At 34.3% G+C, this 24,833-nt stretch overlaps 3 protein-coding genes across 6 annotated transcripts; all 3 read left to right on the plus strand.

The window, feature by feature from the left end:
* Window positions 1-3,745: 3,745 nt before the first annotated feature.
* Window positions 3,746-7,548, plus strand: LOC147399237 (putative 6-phosphogluconolactonase 2). Of its 4 annotated transcripts, none has more exons than XM_086448722.1 (4): window positions 3,746-3,985; window positions 4,967-5,172; window positions 5,250-5,388; window positions 6,507-7,547. In XM_086448722.1, the coding sequence occupies exons 2-4, from the start codon at window positions 5,000-5,002 to the stop codon at window positions 6,996-6,998; spliced, it is 804 nt and encodes a 267-aa protein (XP_086304848.1). In that variant the 5' UTR covers window positions 3,746-3,985; window positions 4,967-4,999; the 3' UTR covers window positions 6,999-7,547. The 4 variants fall into 4 exon arrangements, with proteins under 4 accessions (XP_086304848.1, XP_086304851.1, XP_086304849.1 ...); XM_086448725.1 differs by having other exon boundaries at window positions 3,751-3,985; window positions 5,253-5,388; window positions 6,507-7,535; XM_086448723.1 differs by lacking the exon at window positions 3,746-3,985 and adding an exon at window positions 4,035-4,128 and having other exon boundaries at window positions 6,507-7,548.
* Window positions 7,549-9,839: 2,291 nt separating this feature from the next.
* On the plus strand, window positions 9,840-15,371 carry LOC147399238 (protein COBRA-like). Its single transcript, XM_086448726.1, has 6 exons — window positions 9,840-10,192; window positions 12,022-12,101; window positions 12,651-13,107; window positions 13,679-13,838; window positions 13,926-14,203; window positions 14,722-15,371. Exons 1-6 carry the CDS (start codon window positions 9,964-9,966, stop codon window positions 15,006-15,008), a joined length of 1,491 nt encoding a protein of 496 aa, XP_086304852.1. The 5' UTR covers window positions 9,840-9,963; the 3' UTR covers window positions 15,009-15,371.
* Window positions 15,372-19,092: 3,721 nt separating this feature from the next.
* On the plus strand, window positions 19,093-22,664 carry LOC147399239 (putative UDP-arabinopyranose mutase 2). Its single transcript, XM_086448729.1, has 4 exons — window positions 19,093-19,491; window positions 21,402-21,652; window positions 21,737-21,905; window positions 22,098-22,664. Exons 1-4 carry the CDS (start codon window positions 19,168-19,170, stop codon window positions 22,437-22,439), a joined length of 1,086 nt encoding a protein of 361 aa, XP_086304855.1. The 5' UTR covers window positions 19,093-19,167; the 3' UTR covers window positions 22,440-22,664.
* The last annotated feature ends 2,169 nt before the right edge of the window (window positions 22,665-24,833 follow it).

The raw sequence follows: 24,833 nt of genomic DNA on the forward strand, positions 1-24,833 counted from the left end.
GTACTACCAGGAAACCCCATTATTGACAATTTTATTCTCTTTCGGCAATCAAATCCATCTAAGGAATTATTGAGTTAGAAAGTCTTTTGTTTTTGCTAGGCAAACAAGGTGTTTTATAGTCAGAAATGGGAAAGGTGGATTCATCGAGGATCTAGATCTAGTTAGTTGGATCCACACTGTTCAAGTTTTATCAACTTAGCTAAGTTGGCACCTTCGATTGGCAAGTCTTACGATATGCTAAATCATCATACTTGATAATTATAATAGTATGCCACATCACTTTTTTTTCGTCGTTTTGTTTTAATGACCTAAATAGATGACGAAAACTTATCAACTGATGTGGAACCCACAATGGGCCATCAACATACACTTACATCAAATGTCGAGAGAGGTAAGACATAGATTAGACAAAAGGAGCTTTTTATCAAAGTTGGTATATAAAGAAGGGGATGTGGGCTTTAGGCATGATTCATGGTTTATGCTTCTATAGGAAAAGAAGTATAAATTGTAGATCCCAACTTCATGATGTTATAGTTCTTATAAAACTAGATTCCTCATACTGTGGGTATGAAGTCTTGATCTTTCATGATGCCCCAATTGATCTTTATAGTTTATATCTTATCTTTTTAACTTCTTTTCTACATAGTTGTTTTGATTTGATGATCATTTTCATCTAGTGGTGTAGTTAGGAGTAGACATGAAAAAGATAGATGACAAGACACCTTCACAACCAACTCAATTAAAGAAGATTTTAAAGTTGGGTTCATGATCTGTCAATTATTTTTCTTAAAAAAATAAAAGAAAAACTTGGGTCTGTTTTCTTGATTAATTATACAATCCCATAAGCTGTTGGATCAATTTTTATCTAACTTGATCCAATCCAAACTTGATCATCATGACTCTAAGATGATATTTTAATATAAAAAAAATGTATCAATGTGCAAATAATGTCAAACCCAATTTGCAATACAAGTAGATTGTCCAACAAATACTACATGGCACATACCCTATGATCTTATCTTTTCTTGATCATCCCAACCATCCGATCAAACCCTATTGTATCTATGTGCAAATAAGGCCTCACCTTAGCAAGTGAAGCTTGTGAGTTTGAAATCCCCTTAAGGGCCATCCTCATTATTTTATCCCAAAAATTACTTGGTAGGTGAGGGGGAGGGGATTGCACATGTCTTGACGATTAGTCAGGTGTTTTAAGAGGCCAACTATCTTGATTAAAAAAATGAATATATTAATCTATTTAATCAAAAAGTAATTTGTATTTTTAATATTTTATTTAATGTGAATTTCTATCAACCATACACATAGAATAAGAATAGTGAGCATTGTTGACAAAAATACAAAAATCTATATTAAATAATTTTTTAAATATAAAAACACATTTGGATAGAATTATTAATACATTTGAAAGAATTCATCTATGGAAAAATATTTTTATCTTTTAAAATTCTTTTAATAAATAATCAAAATTATAATAAGAGATTTAGTATTTAATTTTATTCCATGTTTACATTTTAGCTTGAGGCATTTATATAAATAAAATTTTTAATGATCCAACTATGCATTGATCCATTCTCAACATGAAGATCACTCTTTCAATAATAATAATAAAACAGATACATTTTAATAGTAGTTACTAAATCTAATAAAATTATAGAGCCAACACGAGAGTGACAGAGAGAGAAAACTTCAATCACAAATCCTCTAACACCACCTTAAAGATGAAAAACAGGTCGTGATTTTCTGACTCCCCCTCTACTCTCCCAATGTGACATGTGATAGAATCGTAGATTTTCTTTCCTCAGGATACACAATTGCACATCCTCACAAACATGTGTGATTGTGTATCTCGAAGAAGGAAATCTATGATTTTGTCATATGCCACGTCAGGAGAGTATGTCAAAGGGAAGAGTTGGAAAATCATTATTCATGAAAAATAAGTTGGGTTACATCCTAACTTCAGATGTCCTTAGTGCACCACATGGTGGAGCCATTGGGTTCAGTCTACCAAATGGACCTAATAACAAAAAATATCAGCTTGATTGGTGATTTATAGCCATTGATCTTTAATGGGCGAATTCAAGGAAAATCCTCCACAATAATATTGATTTTTGTTGTGTAGGTCCAACGATGGTGACTAATAAACCCAAAACAGAGCCACAGAAGGAGACGTGGAGTTGGGTAGTACAGGATCTTGTCTCTGTGTCATTCAGTTGTTTATTGGAAGAGAAATTTACCTGCCAGGCCCAACTGTTGTATTTTTATTAAAAAAAACTCCCTTGAAATTCTTACAACTCCAAGGGAACCTTATTTTATGAAATTTATTACCAATCAAACCTTATAAAGGGGATCCCGTCATAAAATTTAAATTTATGGGTTAATTTGTTACTAAACATAACTTGGAGTGGATTCTAAGCGTATCAATTTCTTACATAAAAAACATGATTACAAGGGACAAAATTTTAAGAATTTTAAAAAATAAATAAAAAAGAATTAATTTTCATCGTTAAATTTTTATTTTGAAATTGAGAAATTTCATAATCATCCACTTTCAACACTTACAATTAAGTTTTAAAAAGTTTTTATTTTTTTGATACAGGAGCTAGTAGTACTTAAAATATAAAGTATTCTCAAAAGTACATTTTGAAGTACTATCTGGAGTAAGTGGATAACTGTGATATGTTTGAATGCAGATTCTGAGAATACGATCAGAAATATTTTTGATAGAGTTTTGTGTTTGAAAACAATTATGAATTCTGTTAAAATGACCAGGAATGCCCGTATAAATATTAGTTATTATTTTTAACATTATAACTTAATAAATTACACTTGAAAAGAAATAAAAGAACTTACTATTTTTATCTATAAAAACTTATATAAACACCCAATAATTATAAATAAATGAAAGAGATTGTGAGCAAATATATATAACCACTAAAAATATGATGAAGTTTTCATTATATCAATGGGTAGTAAAATTGTGTATATTGTTTACATCAATCTTACAATAAAAAACTTTCAACTATGATTAGAACCCTCATGGATACATTATTGAGTGAACAATTGGGAGAGTTAGAAATCCAAATTTAAATCCAAATCCAAATATAAATGCTATACTAAGAAGCTCCCACCAAATCAATGGATAGTAATATAATATTATTCAATTATATTTTTGAGGGTATATTTGTAATTTTTTAAATTTATGAGGAGCATACTTGTTTCAAATGCTACACCAAAAAATTATCACCACATCAATGGATAGTAATATATTATTATTGTAATTACCTCCTTGAGGGTACATTTATAATTTTAAAAATTTATGAGGGGCATACTTTTCTAATCCCGTCATTTGTGACTTTGTGAAAAAGCACTGAAATGAGTTCAAAGTATAGTAATTCTCTCCAGGAGCTACTTATCAAAATACTTCTAAAGTGCTTCTAACTCTCCACAAGAGTTAGAAGTACTTAGAAAAGTCAATCCACACAAATCCTAAAGGATTGTATTATTAGATTTCTAAATTGATAATTGATGTGGGCCAATGACCCTTATTAAGATTGGAACTCTTACTAAATTAGTCATGATAGCATGATGAAAAGTAACGTATGGGAGTTTCTGTAATAAAATTGCAAGAGATAGGTCTGTCCATAAATCTCACTTTTTTAAATCAGAAGCTCATTTCAACATTTGTCAGCATTTCATTTGAACAAGCCTTGGGTTTTCTTGAAATTAAAATTTTTTTAAATAATATATTTGGGTTTTCTTTGTTTCATTTTCATTTCTGTCTTATAAATTACTTTCTTTATTTGTTTGTCATTAAGAGAATTTATAGCAGAGGAGAGGATCTAGGACTTGAAGAGATGGATATTCTTGGAAAATGAGGAGATAAAAAAGTGGGTTTTTTTTTTCTTTGGAGAGAGAGAGTTGTTCCCCTCAAATGTGTTTTGTCACGATCGTGGGATGTACGTGGAAGGTAAATTCTCCTAATCTTCAAGCAAGTTTTAATTTAATCATGAAATGGACTAGAAATTATTATAATATATATGTTGATACTTCAAATCCATCTCCTATTTTCATCACTATTGGCTTTCTCTGCCACGCATCTCTGTTCTTCTTGTGAGTTATTTTTTTTTCTTGGAAGTAGATTCTGAGAAATCAAGCTGGGTCTTTGTTTTTTTCTATAAATTTACGATCTGGATTTCTCTTAGTAAGTAGTGAAATCTATGTTTTTATACTAAAATCTGTGTGTTTGAAGAGCAAAACTACCCCCATATATGCTTGTACATGACTTATAGAAACTTGTAGAAGACAGATACATCTCTGGGTTTACTGGAATCACATGAGATACTTAAGTCAAGGGGAAAAAAAGAAAAAGAAAAACTAAATAACAGATTTACAAAAATATCTTTGAGAGAGAGTGGAAAAATAAAACTCTAAATGAGTCTAGATTTGACATCATATTTGATTCAAGATATATATTTTTTTCTTTATTTGTTTAAATCATTGAATTCAGTTGCCTTGTTGTTCATGGGGTTATTATTTATTTGAATTCTGGATCTACAAAGTGACAATTATTGCTCTTGTTTCAGGGATTTTGTTTCTCTATAGAATTGTTTGAATCTTAAATTTTAGAAGATGGGTCTTTTATTTTATTTTATTTCCTGGAGTAATAAAATGTTTAGATTGTGTCAGGTTCTTCGAGTTTTTGCTGTAAAACACATCTATTTCATCAATTGGTAGAGATGGGTTTCTCTTTTTTTTCCTTTCTGTTTCAATATCTTTAAGGTGTTAGGATAGTTTTGAGATCTGAGTTTTCAGTTTTCTTGATATAACACCAATGTTCATGCCCATGTTTTAATTTCTTTCGTATTTGTACAAAATTGAAACAATTTTAATTTTTGATTTGAGATGAAATTTGTATTTAAACTTTCTATTTTGCTTTCATGTTCTATAGGTTTTTCTTTTTAATTGAAGCCTTGTGAGTAGAATGAATTCTTCTGGGGGTCCTAAGGATAGAGGTGAGTTGAGGATTTACGACAGTTTGGAAGAACTTGCCACCCAATTGGCAGATTACATTGCTGAATTATCTGAGGTGTCGGTAAAGAAGAGGGGATTCTTTGCAATCGCCTTATCTGGTGGTTCTCTCATTAGTTTGATGGGGTATTACTCTTTTTTTTTTTTTCCATTAAAAAAAAAAAAAAATTTGGGGTTCTGGAGGCTAATAATTTGATTTGTAGCAGAAAACTCTGTGAAGCTCCTTATAAGAAGACCGTGGATTGGGCCAAGTGGTATATATTTTGGGTTGATGAGCGTGTAGTGGCTAAGAATCATGCAGATAGTAATTATAAATTAGCAAAGGATGGCCTGTTATCCAAGGTATTTAAGTTGAAATCATCTTTTAATAAAATTTTCTCTTTGATGGTCAGAAGCCCCGGAACTTTTGTTACAATTTTTTTCCTTTAATAGATAGGTTTAACAGATTCTGTTAATTTTAGGTCGAACCTGTGTGTGTGATCAGTTGAGGATAAACCATCTTCAAAAAATGAATTTGATTCCATTGCAATTCTAAATCCCGTTTACTGGAATAGTTAATCCAGATCTGCATTCATTATTTAGTACCAAAATTTATCTATGTTTGAAATATGTCTTACAATAAAATTCTTCTTCAGCTATCACTGACAGAACAACGTTTTGTTATTTAGTTCTTCAATCAGCTTTTCAATTGGTTGATCATCGATGTATAGATTTGGCTAGGAATATCTTATCAAGTATCATTATATTTGTGGGTGTATAATTATGTCTGATGATGTTGATCAAATGGATGGTATATTAAAAAAATAAAAGTTAGTATAATTCATTTGGCGGATGACTGATTCCAGCTGGAGATGCCCACGTGTTAACTCCCCTGAGTCCATAATAGGGCTCAGCGAGAGTGACATATGGTAGCATTAAACCACTCAGCTAAACATGGCTGGGTGATCTTTAAAGTTAAGAAAATATACAGTATTGGTAAGGGGAGTAAAGCAAATCTTGGCAGAAGAATTCCTAGAGTGGTCGAGATTCTATTATTTACGATTGTTTAGAATATGTTTACTATTAATGTCATATGATATTAGACATATTGAAGCTCAATGTCATTGTGGTTTGATTTCAGGAAATATGGCTATATATCTAATGGATATAGAGAACAAAAAAAAAGGGGGATTGTAGGATAAAGTCATTAAAAAGTAGGAAGTTTTTGATCTATTATTCAAGCTCATGTGCCATGGTTATTGTTGTCATTTAAAGCAATTTATCTACTTGTTTAGTTTGTACTCATCAATTCTCATGCAGAGGAGTCACAATTGATTGGTAATTCACATATAGAAGTCCTGCAATTCAGTTAGAAATTTCACAATAGTAGAGTTGACTCTTCTGTTTCACCAAATGCGATTAAGTTGCTATTTTACATGTTTAGATTAGAGGAATATGTGATTTATAACTAAATTTGGCAGGTACCATTGATCCCCGGCCATGTATACTCCATCAACGATTCCATGTCAGCAGAGAAGGCTGCTAAAGAGTATGAATATGTCCTCCGGCAATTGGTGAAGACCCGAACGGTGGGTGCGTCTGAGATCAGTGACTGTCCTGTTTTCGATCTCATCCTTCTTGGCATGGGTCCTGATGGGCATGTTGCCTCACTGTTTCCAAGCCATGCAGCATTGGATGAAAAAGATGATTGGGTCACTTTCATCACCGACTCCCCCAAGCCCCCACCTGAGAGGATAACCTTCACTTTACCAGTCATCAACTCAGCATCAAATATTGCTGTGGTAGTGACAGGTGGCAGCAAAGCAGAGGCTCTACACTTAGCGATTGACGATGTTGAAACTGAGTGTCCCTATCTGCCAGCTCGGATGGTCCAGCCAACCGATGGAAAGTTGGTTTGGTTTCTCGATACTCCAGCTGCCTCAAAACTTGAGGCTTTTCAGTTTGTGGAGTAGGGCCAACATGTGTGTGTGTGTGTGTGTGTGTGTGTGTTGCTCTTTTTTCTTTCTTGATTGTTTTAGTGGGGTTGGGGGAGTTGTTTTGATTTTCTTATTTTTCTAACAGAGGGTTAAAGGTCTTCTCTCTGGTGGGTCTCTCTCAAACAGGGATGTCAAAAAGATAGGAAGATAGTTTCATGGGTAAACCAGTTGGGGGCTTGGATGGGAGAATTAGGTCATCTTGGATGGGAGAATCGGACCCTGGAGGGTACTCCCAAGGAATTCATAGCTTCGTGGGATTTCGAACACTTGACCTACCATTCTTGAGGAGCTTATTAAGACTCGGCTTGCCACTAGACCAGGCCCTTGAGGTTGGCTTATTAATTTGACAGTCTGGGTCCTAGTGGTAAGAAGCTTATGCTTAACATGTCCTCGTAAAGGAGTTCAATTTCTAATTTTTGGATTATTTTTAATGCAAAGCTTTCAAAAATATCTGTACATGGTGCCAAAAATAGCAATCTCTTTCTATATGTACACTCGCAATGTTTTTACGTATATGAGATCAAAGTGGGAGATCGAAGTGGGGAGGATTCAAGAAACACCCTTCAGGAATTTTTTTTTTTTGATCTTTCAATGCCCCTACCTTTTCTTGTTCATCAATTTTCCATATTGTGGGAACTATTTTGGCTACACCTCTGATGCGGTTGTGGAAAAGATCTAGTGTTCTAGATCAGAATTATATGAGAACAATTAATGATCCAATTCGAAAATCCAAAGTGATCGAATAATAGGGGTATCTTGATATTTCTTATTTGGGTGGGCGAGGAGATGTTGATCTTGTTTCAAGAATATAGTGATTTGATCCGAATATGATCATGGAGTAGGCATAGTGATGGGGTGAGAGACAAGAGAGAGTTGGTGGCAAAGGTAGTGGTAGCTAATATTGAAAGAAAGAGCAATAAAACAAGTAGTGGAGGGGGGTAGGTTATTATAAGACATTTTTGACGTAGATGTGTGTTAGAATCATATATATTTTCATCCAGATCTCATTTGTGTCTGGATGAAAATAATTTATGATTCTGACACACAATCACATCGTAAATGTCCTCCACAATATACATTTCAATGTTACTCTAGCAAGACTCTTTCCATTATAATATCTCACAAAAGACCTAAAATCTGAGGAGTAATATAACCTGATCATATCATAATTATTTTTTTAAATAATGATTTTTTCTATAGAATCAATTTAAGAAATAAAATGAATTTCTGAATAGTTTTAAAAGAGAGCTGCTATTAACAATCCAACTTTTATTTGTAACACACTATCCCATATGTAAACAGTTGCTTAATTACAAAAGATTGGTGTGGCAATAGAATTTCTCCGGTAAACCATAATCAAGAAATAAGAGAATTGCTATTGGCACTTCAAATTTTACTCATTACACAACAATTAAAAATAAAGAAAAATAATTGAATGGTTGAGGATGAGTAAAATTTGCTGTGCCAATAAAAACTCTCTCTTTTTGGAATTTTTCCTAAAACATGAACAACTTATGTCAAAATTCCAATTTTTTTACATTGTTCATTTTAATTCACAAAACATGTTTTCTAGGTCAATCATCACTTTTATAATTAATGAATTTGTTGATATAATAAAATTGTTGGTATTTTATCTATGAATTCGTTGATATTAAAAGTGACGAACTCAAGAGTTCATGGATTATAAAAGTGACGAATTGATTTTTTATTTTTATTTTTATGATGGGAGATTCTGAACTTACGTCCAACTAGGGGAACCAGAAAAGTTAGGGCCAGAGCCCAGGCATACGGGTCCTCTCCTAAAAACTTGCAATGCTTACACATCACATGCACCGGGTAAGTGAGGGTGTGTCCTCATGAGTGATCCCAAGGAAATATTGCTCATACCGAGGATCAAACTCACAACCTACCAACTCTCATCACTTATTGAATCTGAAATTACCATTGAGCTACCTCCTCAGGATTAAGTAATGAAGTGACTAGAAAAACATGTTTTGGGAATTAGAATAAATAATGTACTGAACCTAGAATTTCGTTGTATTCAATGCAGGAAATGGAGATTCACCCCTTTTTATTTGAGTTCAGATTTTATATGAGTCTAACCATAATTATAAACAACTATTGAAATTGTTTAAACAAGTGTTATAATGTAGAGATTATAATTTTAGCTAAACCTTCGTAATGTTTGAAGAGTGTATTTTTATCTTTAGTTGCATTTGATAAATAGTTTAAGAAATTGGAATGTAATAAATTGCGGTGCCAATAACAGCTCTCAAAAATAAAATGACAAAAAGAGCAATGTTTAGTTATGAGTTGTCTCTGAATGGAAGTGGTTCCTCTGCAGCACAGACCTAACGGATGAGAAAAAAATATTTTGAAAAAAAAAAGTAACATCTCAATCTCTTGCAATCACGATCTAGATTTGATTTGAAAAGAAAAAATAAAAAATAAAAAATAAAAAATAAAAAAAATTTCTCCAAATATGTCTTTGAAAATGAACGGTTACTGAACACCCAATATTTTAAGTGCGGGATTTAAGTATACGATCGATGTGACACTCTTTCAATCGTTGCATCTGGAACCGTGTGCGACGGAGGGTGTGGAACTTTCTTGGGTCCCACCAAAAGTTATTGCTAATTACACCCACCCAACTATAATTAATTTTAGAACTCAGCCGAGTCAATGAAAATTTCAAGGTGAGTTGGTATTGACTATTTAGAGGATCAAACAAGTGGGCTTGTGAGTCAAAGAGTTAACTCGACTAGGACAAGTTTTCGAGTTTCAACATTCAACAAGAACAAGTCAGTCAAGTTCCTCTTTTCAGACTTCACTCTAGACTCTAGAGAGATCCTTTTCTTTCACAAAGAAAAGAAAGAAATTAACACTGGTCCTTGATTCTTGAACCTCAAAGTCCACTTGCATCATCTTAAGCTTATCTGCCATGACATGTGTGAATTTGAAAAGGCCAGCCATCATCACTTTTTCTCTTTTCTTCAAGCTTCTCTCTTCTTCTGTTACAAGTCTCAAAGAAGAGGAAGAAGAAACCAAGATAAAAGCTTCAGCAGCAATGGGTTCTATCTTCCCCTTCATTACCAGCTTCATTTCAAAGCTTACCAACTGCACCATTTTTCTTGTGCTTTGGTTTTCTTGCTTAAGTTTCATTTCAACAGGTTTGTACCCAAGACAATATATATATATTTTAAATTTATCTCCTCTTTTTTTCTTCCATTTTTGTTTGTATTTTATGGTTTCTGTTAATGGGTTGCTTGGACAGAAGAAAATCTCTCTTTTTTCCAAAGATTTGGAAATTGGGTTACTGGGTGTTGAGGAAATTGGCTTCTTTAATTTATCTAAATATTTCAACTATTTCTGATTTTTTCCCCTGTTTATGTTAATGGGTTTTTGTTGAAATCCGGACATTTAGCTCTAACTTTTAATGTTTTGGAATGTTTCAAGTAATGGGTAATGAAAAAGATCATGATAATTAGAATTATATGATTATATCTCTAGTTTAGTAAGTTAGCAAATGACTTGTTATAATTGAAAAATAATAATTAAAGGACAATAAATCAGTTATTTAGTATATTTGACATTATGCTTTCATAATTGCAGAAATGAGAAAAAAAAAAAAATGTAAAAAAAGAACAATACATTTAAGGATTACTTCCTCTTGTTGTTGTTTTTTCTATTGTTTTTTCTTTTCTTTTTTCACCCTTGGTTATGTTATTAGGCCTTAGTACTTGTGGACCAGAATTTAATTAATTCATGGATTTGAATTTAATTAAAGGAAACTTTAATGCTTATTCTTCTAAATCTGTTCATCAAGTTGTTGTGTATGTGAACACTCTTGTGAAGGGCACCTAGTAATTTGGTCAAACACCTATTGGGTACTTAACAAACACCTTATATGCTACACCTTCTAAGACCTTGTTTGATAATGGCAATGAAGGGTAACCCAATTAATAGTAGCAAATGTAAATAAAATAAACAACCACCCAAAGAAAAGAGTAAGAACACAATACCCACAACACGAGATTTTACGTGGTTCACCCAAAGGCTACATCCACGAAGGTATGAGCGTTGGAGCTCGATTTCACTATGAAGAAAACGGGGTAAATCGATACAAGATTCCCTTTATCACTTAAATTCACCTTCTTCTAGATCTCAATCTTCCCAAACCTCTCACCCTCTCCTCTTTTGGGTTTCTTTTTTCTTTACTCTCTTCTCTAAAAAGACTTAGATTTGAAGTTAGACTTCTTACAACAAAAGAACAAAACCCTTTTTAGAAGCTCCACATAAGTGAACCATTTACATAAGTTACAAGCTCAACCCAAATTACCTTGGACCGACCCAACAATACACACATTTGGACCGGGTCTAATTGATTTTTGAGCCATATTTCAACACAAGTTATTGGAATTAGAGAAATGGGAAATGGAGTTTCTTTTTTCTTTGTTTTTACCCCTATTGTCTCTATTTTTTTAAAAATCTCTAATTAATGTTTATTATCTTGGATTTTGGATCAAAACCTTAACTTTATCAACGTTTCTGTTGGATTTAACATCTTGGTTTAGGTGTACCTTAAATATACTAGCTTTTAGAAGGCTTTCCCCATACACTTAGAAATTAAACATTTGGCTTAATGGAGTTGATGTGCATAATGGGAATCATTCTCTAACTGGATCTCACTACATGGTATAATGTAAAATCGAAATGAAAAATATAATACGAGGACTTGATTTCCATTCTTTGTCTTGGTGATTTTTTTTAATGAAGAAAGGAATGAAATTTGATCTCTTAATTGTATTAAGAGAAGATATTTTCTTTGAAAACAGAGGAGATTTTTATCTCTTGGGATTGAGTTTTGGGTCCTATCTACCTAAATTTAAAGTTTGACAGAATTTTTTGGGTCTTTCAAAAAGTTGAGAAAAATGTTATCTTTCTTATAGTTTAGTTTTGGTTATGACAATTGAAGGTTTAAGCTTTTTTTTATTTTCAGAAGCCTATGACGCGCTTGATCCAAATGGAAATATTACAATCAAATGGGATATTATGAACTGGAATCCAGATGGCTATGTTGTGAGTATATAGTGACACAAAATATTAGTTAACTTTAAATGCTAAATTAAAAAACTGTAGGTTTAATCTCTCTCTCTCTCTCTCTCTTCATGCACACACTTATGTTAAAGGAGTTGGTGAATTGTTCTCATCTACCAAACCACGTAAATCTTGCTCTGTGTATGCGGGTTAACCAACCAACAACTCCAAAAGACCGATATGTTGGAGAGGGGGAGAACTATGAATATAAGAGGGTCACAGGGCTTAACTGTGGTATGACACACCCGAGAGTGGAGGAAAATATACATTCAACACTCCCTCTCATCCACAAGGGTGGAAATAATCAAACCTGTGACCTATATGAACCTAGCGCTTCGATACCATGTTAACCAACCAACTTCTCGAAAAGACCGATCTATTGGAAAGGGGGAAAACTATGAATATAAGAGGGTCATGGGGCTTAACTGGCGTATGACGCACCCGAGGGTGGAGACACTCGACAGTGTGTGTGTGTGTGTGTGCATATTTACGATTGAATTCTTACCTCTCCTTTGAATTTGAATGGGACAGGCTGTAGTTACGATCTACAATTTCTATCAATATCGTCACATCGAAGCACCGGGATGGACATTGGGATGGACATGGGCAAAGAAGGAGGTGATATGGAGCATGATCGGAGGCCAAACCACAGAACAAGGTGATTGTTCGAGATTCAAAGGGAACATTCCCCATTGTTGTAAGAAGGATCCAACAGTCGTGGATTTACTGCCAGGAACTCCTTACAATCAGCAAATCGCAAATTGCTGCAAAGGGGGAGTAATCAGTTCACGGGTCCAGGATCCAACCAATGCAGCAAGTTCATTCCAGCTTAGTGTGGGTTCGGCCGGAACTTCGAACAAGACTGTTAGAGTGCCTAAGAATTTCACATTGAAAGCACCCGGGCCTGGATACACATGTGGACCTGCAAAGATTGTGAGACCAAGTAAATTTATTACGGCGGATCAAAGGAGAGCGACTCAAGCTTTGAGTAAGTTGGTTCTAAAGTTTCTTGATTCCTCGGTAAATTAACTTTTGTACAGAAATCAGGTTGATAGGCTGAATTGATTAGTAAATATATAATAGTTATATATTTGTGACGCGCCCGTTGTTTATTTGTATGTGCATCTGGATAATGCAATCTTAAAGAATAGCTTGTTTCAGGTTTTAACTAACCAAGAGAAGAAATTTCTAAACAGCCATTTGATTGCACCGGAAAATTATTTTCCCAGGAAAATATGATTTGCAAGTGTATAATTGTGCATGTCATGGGAAAATATTCTCCAACCTAATGCCCCAGGAAAATGATTTTCTTGCTGGGGCCAGAAAATCCTAATGTGATATCATCTCATGATTACCCCCACCCTCAAAACTGAAAACAAACACTCTTTTTGACATTTTCATAGATGCAATCAATATCTGATGACAAACATGTTATGCAGATTAATTTTCTGGAGAAAACATTTTCTCTGCTATCATACACATCCTGAAAATTTTGTTGAACTAGTTTGTGGAAATTCCTAAAAATATGTGTTTTACATCAAATGTCTTTCTTATGACAGTGACATGGAACGCTACCTGCACCTATTCTCAATTTCTATCTCAGAAGACTCCAACCTGTTGCGTTTCTCTCTCTTCATTCTATAGTGATACAATTGTCCCCTGTCCATCGTGCAGTTGTGGATGCCAGAATAGTATATCTCAGTCAGGAAGCTGTGTAGAGTAAGTTTTCCACACAATCATTTTCTTCTATTTCCTTCTGGGTTTGAAGATAATTTGTTGAAAATTTATTTTCCGCTTGTTTTACAGGGAAGATTCACCATTTTTAGCTTCCGCTATTTCTCGTCCTGGCAAAAATAGTCATACACATCTAGTCCAGTGTACCAGTCATATGTGTCCTATACGGGTTCACTGGCATGTGAAGCTCAACTACAAAGAGTATTGGCGGGTGAAGATCACAATCACAAATTTTAATTACAGGATGAACTACACGCAGTGGAACTTAGTCATTCAACACCCAAATTTCAATAATCTCACCCAGATTTTCAGCTTCAATTATAAGTCGTTAACTCCTTATGGTGTCATAAGTAAGTTCGATCTTGTTTTTATGCTCATTTGGATGCACTGTCGATATTTATAAGAAGAAACATACCATTACTTATCTTTATAAGAATAAAACTGTTATGAACCTAGACCAATATACCAAAAGGCCTAGACCTGTTGGAACTTGTCAAATTTAGGTACTTAATCACTTCGGCATGTGACAAACCACTACTCTCCGCAGCCGACATCCACGACAGCTTTCACTCTGGGTGGCTCACTTCTTGGGGCTATTCTCGGGCTATTTTTCCCGTAGCCCATCGCCCATAGCCTTCCCAAGTCCCAAGTAGCCTTTTTCATGACTTGAAGTCGAGACGTGGTGTTAGCTCTGGAGACCTGTTGGAACACGTCAATTAAGTCCTTAACCACTTAGGCACGTAACAAAAACCCAAGAGATATTGTTCCACAAACTGCTTGGATCAAATCCATGTGGTTCTGTATGTGGTTTCAAACATTTTGGTGCTAACTCGAAAAACTTATGAAACTTTTTAATATGGTTTCACAGATGATACTGCCATGATGTGGGGGATTAAATTCTATAATGATTTGCTAATGCAAGCTGGTCCACTGGGCAATGTTCAGTCAGAGCTACTCTTCCGGAAAGACAAGGAAACGTTCACTTTCGATAAGGGATGGGCGTTCCCTAGACGTATTTATTTCAATGGTGATAATTGTGTCATGCCACCTCCAGACGCATATCCGTGGTTGCCAAATGTCAGTCCCATGCCAATCATCTCTATCTTTAATCCGATCTTGACTTTGTTGGTGTCTTTGGCATTCATATTGGCTTAAAACTACTAAACTATACATAAAGAGGTATATTTTATTCACAAATTTTTAACTCGATCATTTCACATGAAGCCTATGGACTCCAGCAATAGAAGTGGGTTAAGGTGCGCTATAACTCGTTGTCGAAAGATTACATTTTCTATTTTGTTTACTTTTAGCTGTTGTATTGTGTTTCCATATATAGAAATCTTCTTGTAAAAAACATTGTTCTTTAAATGTAATGAACCTATCACAGAAAATAGAACTTAAATATGATCTTTATCTTAGACTTTTCGTTCCCTTTTGTTTCCGTTTCGTGTATGTTTCTTCTTATTTTATAACTTAAAGTTACTACAATCAAAACTGCTAAGGAAAATTACTTAAAAAGGACTCTGTCGAAGGGATTTATTTTTAAATTGTCCTTAAGTTTTGCACAGTAGTTTGATAGGACATTTAGTTAACTTTTTTATTTCTTAATGGTCCTCGATATTGGTGAACTCATTGCTTTTTTATTTACTGTCTGATTCACAATTTTTACTGCTGAATTCAAACGTTTTTCATGTACTGTCGAGCTCACCTATTTTTAAATAAAAAATGGTGAATTTGACATTGGTAAAATGCACGCATTTTCAATTTTCGAGTTTTTTTGACTAAAACTTGAGATAATGACTTGTTTAGATGATTTCAACTCAAAAGAAATAATTTTTACCGATTTTCATTCAAAAATTAAGAAAAAAAAAGTGAAAAAAATCTAGTTATTTACATATATCTTCAAAATGTTGGAAAAGTCATTGAAAATGATTTTTTCTTCCTTCTTAAATCCTTTCCGACGGAATAGAGTCTTCAAAATTTGATTGAGATGTCAAAAATCTAATATTTTGGATGGAAATGATGAGTTCAAACGGTTAGGACATTCAATCTTGAGAAATGTGAGAAATGAGGTCCAAGGACTGTTAAGAAAAGAAAATTTTCCAATATTTATAAAGAAAAGTTTCTCCGTCATAATCCTTTAAAGTAATTTTCCCAAAAACTACAATCAAGGTAAATGTTTGAAATAGAGTCAGATTTATGACTGTGTATGGAAAATGTATGAAAATGAGTCAAAACTCTTTTTTCTTTTCTTTTAAATCATAGCTTAGCCTTAAACGACAAGACTACAGGTTTCAACCATGGTTTTAAAACTGACTTGATTGAGTCAAGTCAAAAGATTCACGAATTGACTTGGATGAGTCTAGTAGAAATTCATGAAATTTACAAATAATTTAGAAAAAGCTTTTTAATATCGTTTGAAATAATTAATATTTGTTGTCTAAAAAATGTTAATACGTATCAGTAAAACTCAATTGAACTTATTGGTCAACTTGATCCAATTTTTACAGACTTACGAATTAGAACAGCGTCCCATTCTTATAGCAACATATGATATCTATGTATCATGTTTTTATTAGGTATTGAATACATTGGACTGCGTGTCATAAAGAAAACGACTTGATTTGAGGTTAATGCATTTTAAAAACTAACCAAAACATGCCACGTAGGCATTATTCCTATTAAATCAACGTGGCAAAACATACGTGTCTGACATGGTAATGGCACAAACCATACATATTTTCTTCGGGATGCACAATGAAAAGATCAACAGTTCTTTGCCCTTATCACGTCAGCCGCGTACAAATTTAGTATCTTTTGCAACGTCATTTTAGCATTAATCTTTTTTTTTTTTCTTTTCTCGATTGAGTTGAAAAATTGACTCAAAGAATTTGTTCGATCAAATTTCATAGTCGAGTCATTTCAAAACCCAATAGAGTTGGATTGACTCGACCAAGTTTCAAGTAGACTCAATAGAGTTTTAGAAGTTAGAACTATGGTTCAAGCATCAACCACACCAATACACGATGGAAAAACATTAAATGCGAAGATCTAGATTTTGGGTGGAAAATGCACCAAACCTTAAGTATGATATTTTTGGTTAAAATTCACACCGACAACGAATGAACTTTGGCTAAACTATTTACACGTGTTGATACGAGGTTGATTGGTCATACCTGAGGTGTCCGACAAACGTACGTCGTGTCCCACGTACGATCAATATCAATAGGGCCACTTTTTTTTATTGTAGTCCCCGTGATTGGTGCTACAATTGTTGCCCAATCTACCAACTGGTTTGTTTGCAACAAAACTAAAAGCTGAACCTGTTTCCATTGGCGCAGATAATTTCTTTGATAATGTGCACTAGTATGAGATAGGGGTGTCAATGGATCTGATCAGACCCAAAATCAGATCCGTCTTGATAACTCCGGGTCTGGATAAATGTTTTTTTATTCCGATAAAAATCTGATCTAATAAGATTTCAATCCACTATCTTCTTGGATCAGATTTGAATCAATAATGTCTAGATCTAATAATATGTTAAAAAGTATATAAATTATATTATATATTTATTGAGATATATAAAATATACTTAGATTATATATATATAATCGGATTTGACCTGATTTAAACTCGATCTGATTGTTAATGAATCGGATCTAGATCTTTATAATGATATCCGATAAAAAAACGACTAGGCAAAGGTCCAATTCGATGCCTATCGAATCATCCCAAATCCGATCCTTATTGGATCAGTATCAAAATCGACCTTGATCTGATCCAATTCGGACCCAATCCGTTGACAGACCTAGCATGGGGGCTGATTCCTCCGAAAATGATTTGATAAGTTATTAAATTGGGTCTTTATTGAAACCCTAATCCTTGATTCAGACTCAAAATTATTGGATCTGAATAGTTTAGATTTTGGATCTGATCACAGCCTTACTAAAACTTTATTAAAGATTATCAAACCATGGAAGAAGTAAAAGTTGCCAAGAAAATTTATTATAATAATGTCTGATATTATTAATGTTCAATTTCAAAAGTATAACTGAAGTCATCATTAATTAAAAAAAGAAAAATGGAAAGTAAGGCCAGGTATAAATAATGTTACCAATAAAATATCAATTAGAAATTATTTACTTAGAAAGTGAAACAGTAAAGTTATATTTACTTTCTAATTAAATAATTTTTAAACAATATTTTAATTATTAATTGGATTAGTAAAAAAGTTTTGATGATAGTCTTGGGGAACCATATTTTTAGGGAAAAGTCAAGAAATTTTAATAAGAGATCAGATTATTAAATCATATTAATTAGTGAAAAATGTATGGGAATCATAAATGCCTTTCCTCGAGATACAAGTGATTCCTATTCAATTTCAGGTCAAGATGTGTGATTGGTGGTCCAATAATCGAATTAAACGGATCAACACAATTAAGATTCGAATATTACTAGATTCAATCTAAAAGGGGATGTGACCATTTTATGAAGTTAGGGGCTTCTAATTATTTATGAAAACCTTGAGGGGTATCTCTAAATTATTATTAAAAAAATAATAATAATAAAGTTACGGAAACTGGAAACTGATAGAACTAAATACAGCATAAATAAAGAATTAAAAAAAAGAAAGTTTGTAAACTTGACTTCTCCAAATTGGGCCCTATTTACTCGACATATTGTCATGGAGCACGTTACTTACGGGTAAGGTTTTGGGCCCCCAAACCGTCCTTGACGGGGCATGAACATAACTCCTATTGCGACACGTGTAACTTTCGGATCCCACCCGTTTTGTCTTCTTTCTTCCTGGTTAAAAGTCCTTCCATTTTGTCGGTTTTTACTCTCTCCCACTAATTTTGCTCTTTTTAATTTCCTAAACTACTGTTACTCTTCCCAATTGAGTTGAACCACGAAATGTTTTCTAATTCACGTTATCGTGGACCAGAGGTGTATCATCCTCAATAAACCTTATCTTGATCAAATCACAACTCAAAATTTCGATCAAAGTATAAGACACGTGGCGATGAAACAGCTGTAGTCAATTGAAAACCGAGAACTGACGAAGCATAGAATACTTTTCTTATGTTTGAATTTGGACCCGAAAACATCGACCTCTTTGAACGAGTCGTCCAATCGCCAAAAACGGCCACGTAACTTAAGACCCTTCACTCGTGTTTACTCGTACGTGCCACCAAGTCCTGAAATATTTATATAATATAGCACAAACGCTTACCTCTTCGTCTCCCTCTCTCTCTCTCTCTCTCTCTCTGTTTTTCTCGGTTTCTTTGCTTGTGGAAACCTCACTTGTTCTCTCATGGCGGGATCTTCGATTGCTCCGACTCCTATTTTGAAGGATGAACTGGACATTGTCATACCCACAATTAGAAACCTTGATTTTCTCGAGATGTGGAGACCTTATTTCCAGCCTTACCATCTGATCATCGTTCAAGATGGTGATCCGTCGAAAATAATTAAGGTTCCTGAAGGGTTCGATTACGAGCTCTACAACCGAGATGACATTAATAGGATTTTGGGTCCTAAGGCTTCCTGCATTTCCTTCAAGGACTCTGCGTGCCGGTGCTTTGGGTACATGGTATCTAAGAAGAAGTACATCTTTACAATTGACGACGATTGCTTTGTAAGTGTTGATTTTTGGATTTTTTGAATGTAGGGTTTTTTGTTCTGTGACGTTTAGATTTGGTTTTGGGGAGAAAATTTTGATCTTTACTGGGTTTGGTTTTTTGGATTTTATGTGATGGAATTTCACTTTTGGAGGGAAGGATTGGGCTTGATTTCAATGGATCTGTTTCACGAGTTTTTAAATCTAGTGGAAAAAAGTTGGATTCCGTTTTTGGCGGGAAAGATTGGGGCTTGATTTTTTATGGATCTGTTTCATGGGTTTTTAATTTTTGGGTAAAAGATGAGATTTGGTAGATGGGTTTTGGATTTTCTTTATGTCGGTCATCGGTTTTGAATCTAGTTTTGTGTTTGGGTTTGTCTCTGTTCAATTGCTGCTTTAAAATCCATCTTTCCATGCTTCAATATTTGTGAGAATAAATCGAATTTGATCTGCATTTGTTTCAGGCTCAAGAAAATGTCTTTGATTTGCAAGTATTCTTGTTTTGATGACTTGTGTGATTTTATTTCTTTTTTTTTCGTTGAAGGAGGTCCTTTGTGTTTATAGAAGCTAAGGACCCTGGACTCCTAATAATTTTATTATCTGATTTATTTTTTCACAAATTTGATACAGCTCCATCGGTTTCTGATGGAATTTTTCCTTTGTAGTTGATCTTTCACTTCTTTAGCATAAGAAAGGTTGAGGTTATGCTATGGATCTGTTGTGATAAAGAACTTGATTATATTTAGGATCCACCAATTTGATCTACACATTAAGACTTGATCAAGATTAGAGATTTCCAGTCTCTTTATTCGATTAATTTTTCTCAGAGGGAATTATTATTTTTAAATATTTTGCATTTTTTTATGGGTCAAGAGCATATAAATTATACTTTCCCTGAAGTGGTTTTACTTAGATCTGATTACTAGAGTTGCATATAGAAATTTGAATCAGATTTCAGGTTAGATCTAGCAATTTTTAGATTGTTTTGCTCTTTTTGTCATTCTCTAAGTGATGTCTAGATCAATGTGACTGCACCAGTTGAATTCTCCACTATATTCCATAATCTTTCACTTTCCAGATGTCTTATTCTCTCTTTCTCTCTTTTTATAGAAAGGAAGAATTGCCTTGTGATTTAAAGCTTTCAGATTTAAAATTGTGGTATCTGGTTCTCAGGTCCCTTGATATTGAAACAAAATGCCCATTTTCCTTTTCATGGGTGGGCCCTTGTTCACAATTAACTGATTCTGACATGGACATTTCGATAGTGAGGAAGTATTGTAGAACTCAGCAGTATCAATTATTGCTGTGGTCCCCATCTCACCCTCTTGAATTGCCATGGCCCTACAATCTTAACAACTGTTGATCTTCCTTATTGATCAAAGCTGTCAGTTGGCTCGACGGTTACGATTTGTTTTCTGGCCTTCTCAATATAGCTAATGAATAGTTTGGCTGATGTGGGGCATATCCACTAATTGCAACCGGAAATTGTCTGACATTGTTGATGGTGCTAAGCACCATTCCTTTTTGATAATTCATTAGCATACATTTCTAGTTGTACATTTATTTTTGAATTAATGATTCGAGTCTTCTAAGATGCTTATGCTTTTCAATTCACGCTGTTCTATTTACATGTCCACATGGTTTTGTCTTTTTTTTTTTTGTTTATAATCATAATTTATTATTTAATGGGTTGTATGTTGAAATTTTTTTTATCTATTTTTATTCATGGACTCAACTTGGTCACTTAAACGATAGCTTGAGCAGTGGGTGTCCTATTTATTTTCCCATGTGACTTTGCCTTTTCTTCTATTGTAACTTAATTATTTAATGGGTTGAGCTTTTGTTTATATATTAATTATACTTAAACAATAGCTTGAACTGTGGTAATCTTTGGATCTAAACTTGGGGAACTCCGTGTTGATGAACAGGTTGCTAAAGATCCATCTGGCAAAGAGATTAATGCACTTGAGCAGCATATTAAGAACCTTCTCTCCCCATCGACCCCCTTTTTCTTCAACACTTTGTATGATCCATACCGAGAAGGTGCAGACTTTGTCCGCGGGTACCCTTTCAGCCTTCGTGAGGGTGCTCCCACTGCTGTTTCTCATGGACTCTGGCTTAACATCCCTGACTATGATGCTCCTACACAACTTGTCAAGCCCCGTGAAAGAAACACAAGGTGTGCTGCTCCCCTTCCAGATGGCTAATGAACACCTAGTGCATGCTATGCTTTTTTATTAAACCTCTCTTTGATTTTTTGTAGGTTTGTAGATGCGGTTCTAACAATTCCCAAGGGGACCTTGTTCCCCATGTGTGGTATGAATTTGGGATTCAACCGTGACCTTATTGGCCCTGCAATGTACTTTGGACTTATGGGTGATGGTCAGCCAATTGGACGTTACGATGATATGTGGGCTGGATGGTGCACCAAGGTACTTTTTCACCACCGTGTTCTTAAAGAAGTACTTATTTACTGATTTCTCTAGTGGTGCTGGCCAAAATTGTTCAAGCAACTTATGGCATCCCTTTGGTTTCTTTGTGTTCTCCACTACCTCTCCAAGTCATATATAATTCCCTTGAACAGTTAGAAATCCTCACATCCATCGGATGTTCTGATTGTGCAGGTGATATGCGACCACATGGGATGGGGAATCAAGACTGGTTTGCCTTACATCTGGCACAGCAAAGCAAGCAACCCATTTGTGAACCTCAAGAAGGAATACAAAGGTATATATTGGCAAGAAGAGCTGATCCCTTTCTTCCAGGCTGTAACCCTTCCAAAGGAGTGTACCACCGTTCAGGAGTGCTACATTGAACTGTCAAAGCAGGTTCATGCTAAGCTTGGGAAGGTAGACCCATACTTCACCAAGTTAGCAGATGCCATGGTTACATGGATCGAAGCTTGGGACGAGCTCAACCCATCTGGAGGTATTGCTGGACTGCCCAATGGCAATGCAAAAAACTAAGTAGGGATTTTGATTGACAGATTTGGCCTCTCTTCTTAGATTTGGACTTAATAGCTACTCAACTATTGTAGTTTCATATTATTTTTCCTCTCTAAGTTTTTTTGTGTTGAAAAAGCTTGGAGTATTTTTGCAGGTTGGGGGGAGATATGTTTATTTTATTTCTATTGAATTTAGTACAATAAAATATTGGATTTAGTATTGAAATTAGTTAAAATCATTTTATGATAGCTGTAAATGTTGTGGAAGTATTATAATCTCGGGGACAATACTGCAACATCCATCATCATCATCGTCCTCAGCTTCAGATTGTTGATAGTCATTTAGAGTGTATTGTGTGAATCCCAAGCACGGTTTTAAAACTCGTCTGAGACGGAGATGACTCATCTGATTTGTCTCGGTATTGTCCACCAACGAGATGGATTGACATGTTGTCTCAATTCTGATGTCTCTTAAAAGTTAGTCGATTGTGTCATTCTTGAATGAGACGACTTGAATAAATCGTAAAACTCGTCCAGAGACAACTTGGTCTTGTTATACTAAAATGCTGTGACCAAATGTATTAGGTTTTTTCTTTTTTTGGTTTTTTTGTTGTTGATCATTTGTTCTTTTTGTTGAGGTTTGGTTTGAGCTTTGAATTGAAATGCCAGATTGAAGGCTAACTTCCTTATTATGCCGAGAAGTGGGAAATATCCTACAAAGCAATTGAAAATTAACAAAATTTTGAAGTGGTATCGGGCCAATCTTTTAGAAAAAAGAGAGTTTTTAATGCCACTCCAACTTTTGCTAATGCCACACAAATATATGTAAATCCTTAACGAATTTGCAGACATCTTAGGAGTGGCGTTAGCAAAAGTTGATGTGGCAATAGAAGTTCTCTTTGGAAAGGAAAAAAAAACAGCCAAGAATGTTTGGTAAATCTAGACTACTATGCTACACGTTAGTGGTGTGGTGTGGTGTTTGGTAGCAAGATCACTACTCACTAGTTCGATGGCTTTTATGTGATGTGGCCTAGATATGGAAACAGAAAGCGATATATTGTTTTTAGACTTTATGCTTTGGTAATAACCTAACCATGGTTTTAAATCTTGAGACCCAGACGACTCATCTGAAACATCTCAATATCGTCCACTAACATGATGGACAGACAAATCAAATGTTTCAAATGAGATTTAAAATCACGATTCATTCTTTTCATTGTTGAACAAGAGGACTCGAAACATATTGGAAAACTCGTCCAAGACACAAGACGAGAAGTCAAAATGAGTTTTAAAACCATGGTAATAACTTAATAATCAGGGTATGGGTATGACTAAGAAACCAGTCTGGTCCAGCTTCAAATTCAGGCATAAATTTTTTCATCGAAAAATAAAAATAAAAATAAAAATGACCAAGAATTTACTGCTTTTAGTCATAATTACAAGGCTGACAGTGTAGCTTTTTTCTGTAGTCATGAAGAGAAGCTCTTTCTTGCTGTTGTTTTCTAACAGCAGTTTCATGTGATCGCATTCAATCTGGGTAAGACTTTTGACTTGGACTTGTATGCTTCGATTTGACCTCAAAAAAACTTTTACAACATAAAAAAAAGTGAGACTGAAATGGTTTGACGACCATGTGCAACATTTTAAATAATAATAATCAACCCCAATTAAGAGTTTTGTTTTGAGATTAATGGAAAGATCGAAACAAACACGAATTGAGGTAATGAGTGCAGATATGAAAACTTCTAATAAACTAGATGGAACACCGAGACTTGCCCCGTTGACCCCATATTTTTGGGTGGGAAAATTGAGATTCTCCTAACTTCTGTTTAAAATTTGCTAACTTTCCTTCTTTTTATTTATTTATTAAAATTTAAAACAAGAGGACACAAAAAGAATTCAAGAACAAATTGTGAGGCCCACGGAAAATAAATTGCACGTGTCAAATGGATTAGAGAAGGCAGGGTTCCTTTATAATCCATTCGAGGGTAAATTAATTATTGTTGTATGGTGTATTAGGCATCAAAATTTGGATATTCAAAGACGACGAATAATGTAAAGCACTAAATAGAAGGTTGGTGATGGTGATAATGTAAATGTCACCTTACTTTTTAATATTACCATTTTGAACAACATGAATGCAATAAAGTGGCCTGGTCAAAAGCATCCTAAAGCCTAAAGATAATATATATAAAAGATGGTGGGAGTAAAGAATTTCAGAAAAATTTGTTCTTTTCTCTCATCCAACATCAAGTTCATGCTATCAGATCTTAAACAAAGGGCAAGATTGTAGTTGCCATCCACTTTCACTAATTTTTTTTTTTTTCTCAAAACATATGAATCCCACTAACAAGTTTCATCTGAAATAATTAAATCCATTATAGATGAGTGATTCAGGGCCTGCTTGGATCTGCCA

This window comes from Akebia trifoliata, chromosome 7, assembly GCF_017979445.1.
Source record: "Akebia trifoliata isolate Shusen 1 chromosome 7, ASM1797944v1, whole genome shotgun sequence".
Lineage (NCBI taxonomy): Eukaryota > Viridiplantae > Streptophyta > Magnoliopsida > Ranunculales > Lardizabalaceae > Akebia > Akebia trifoliata.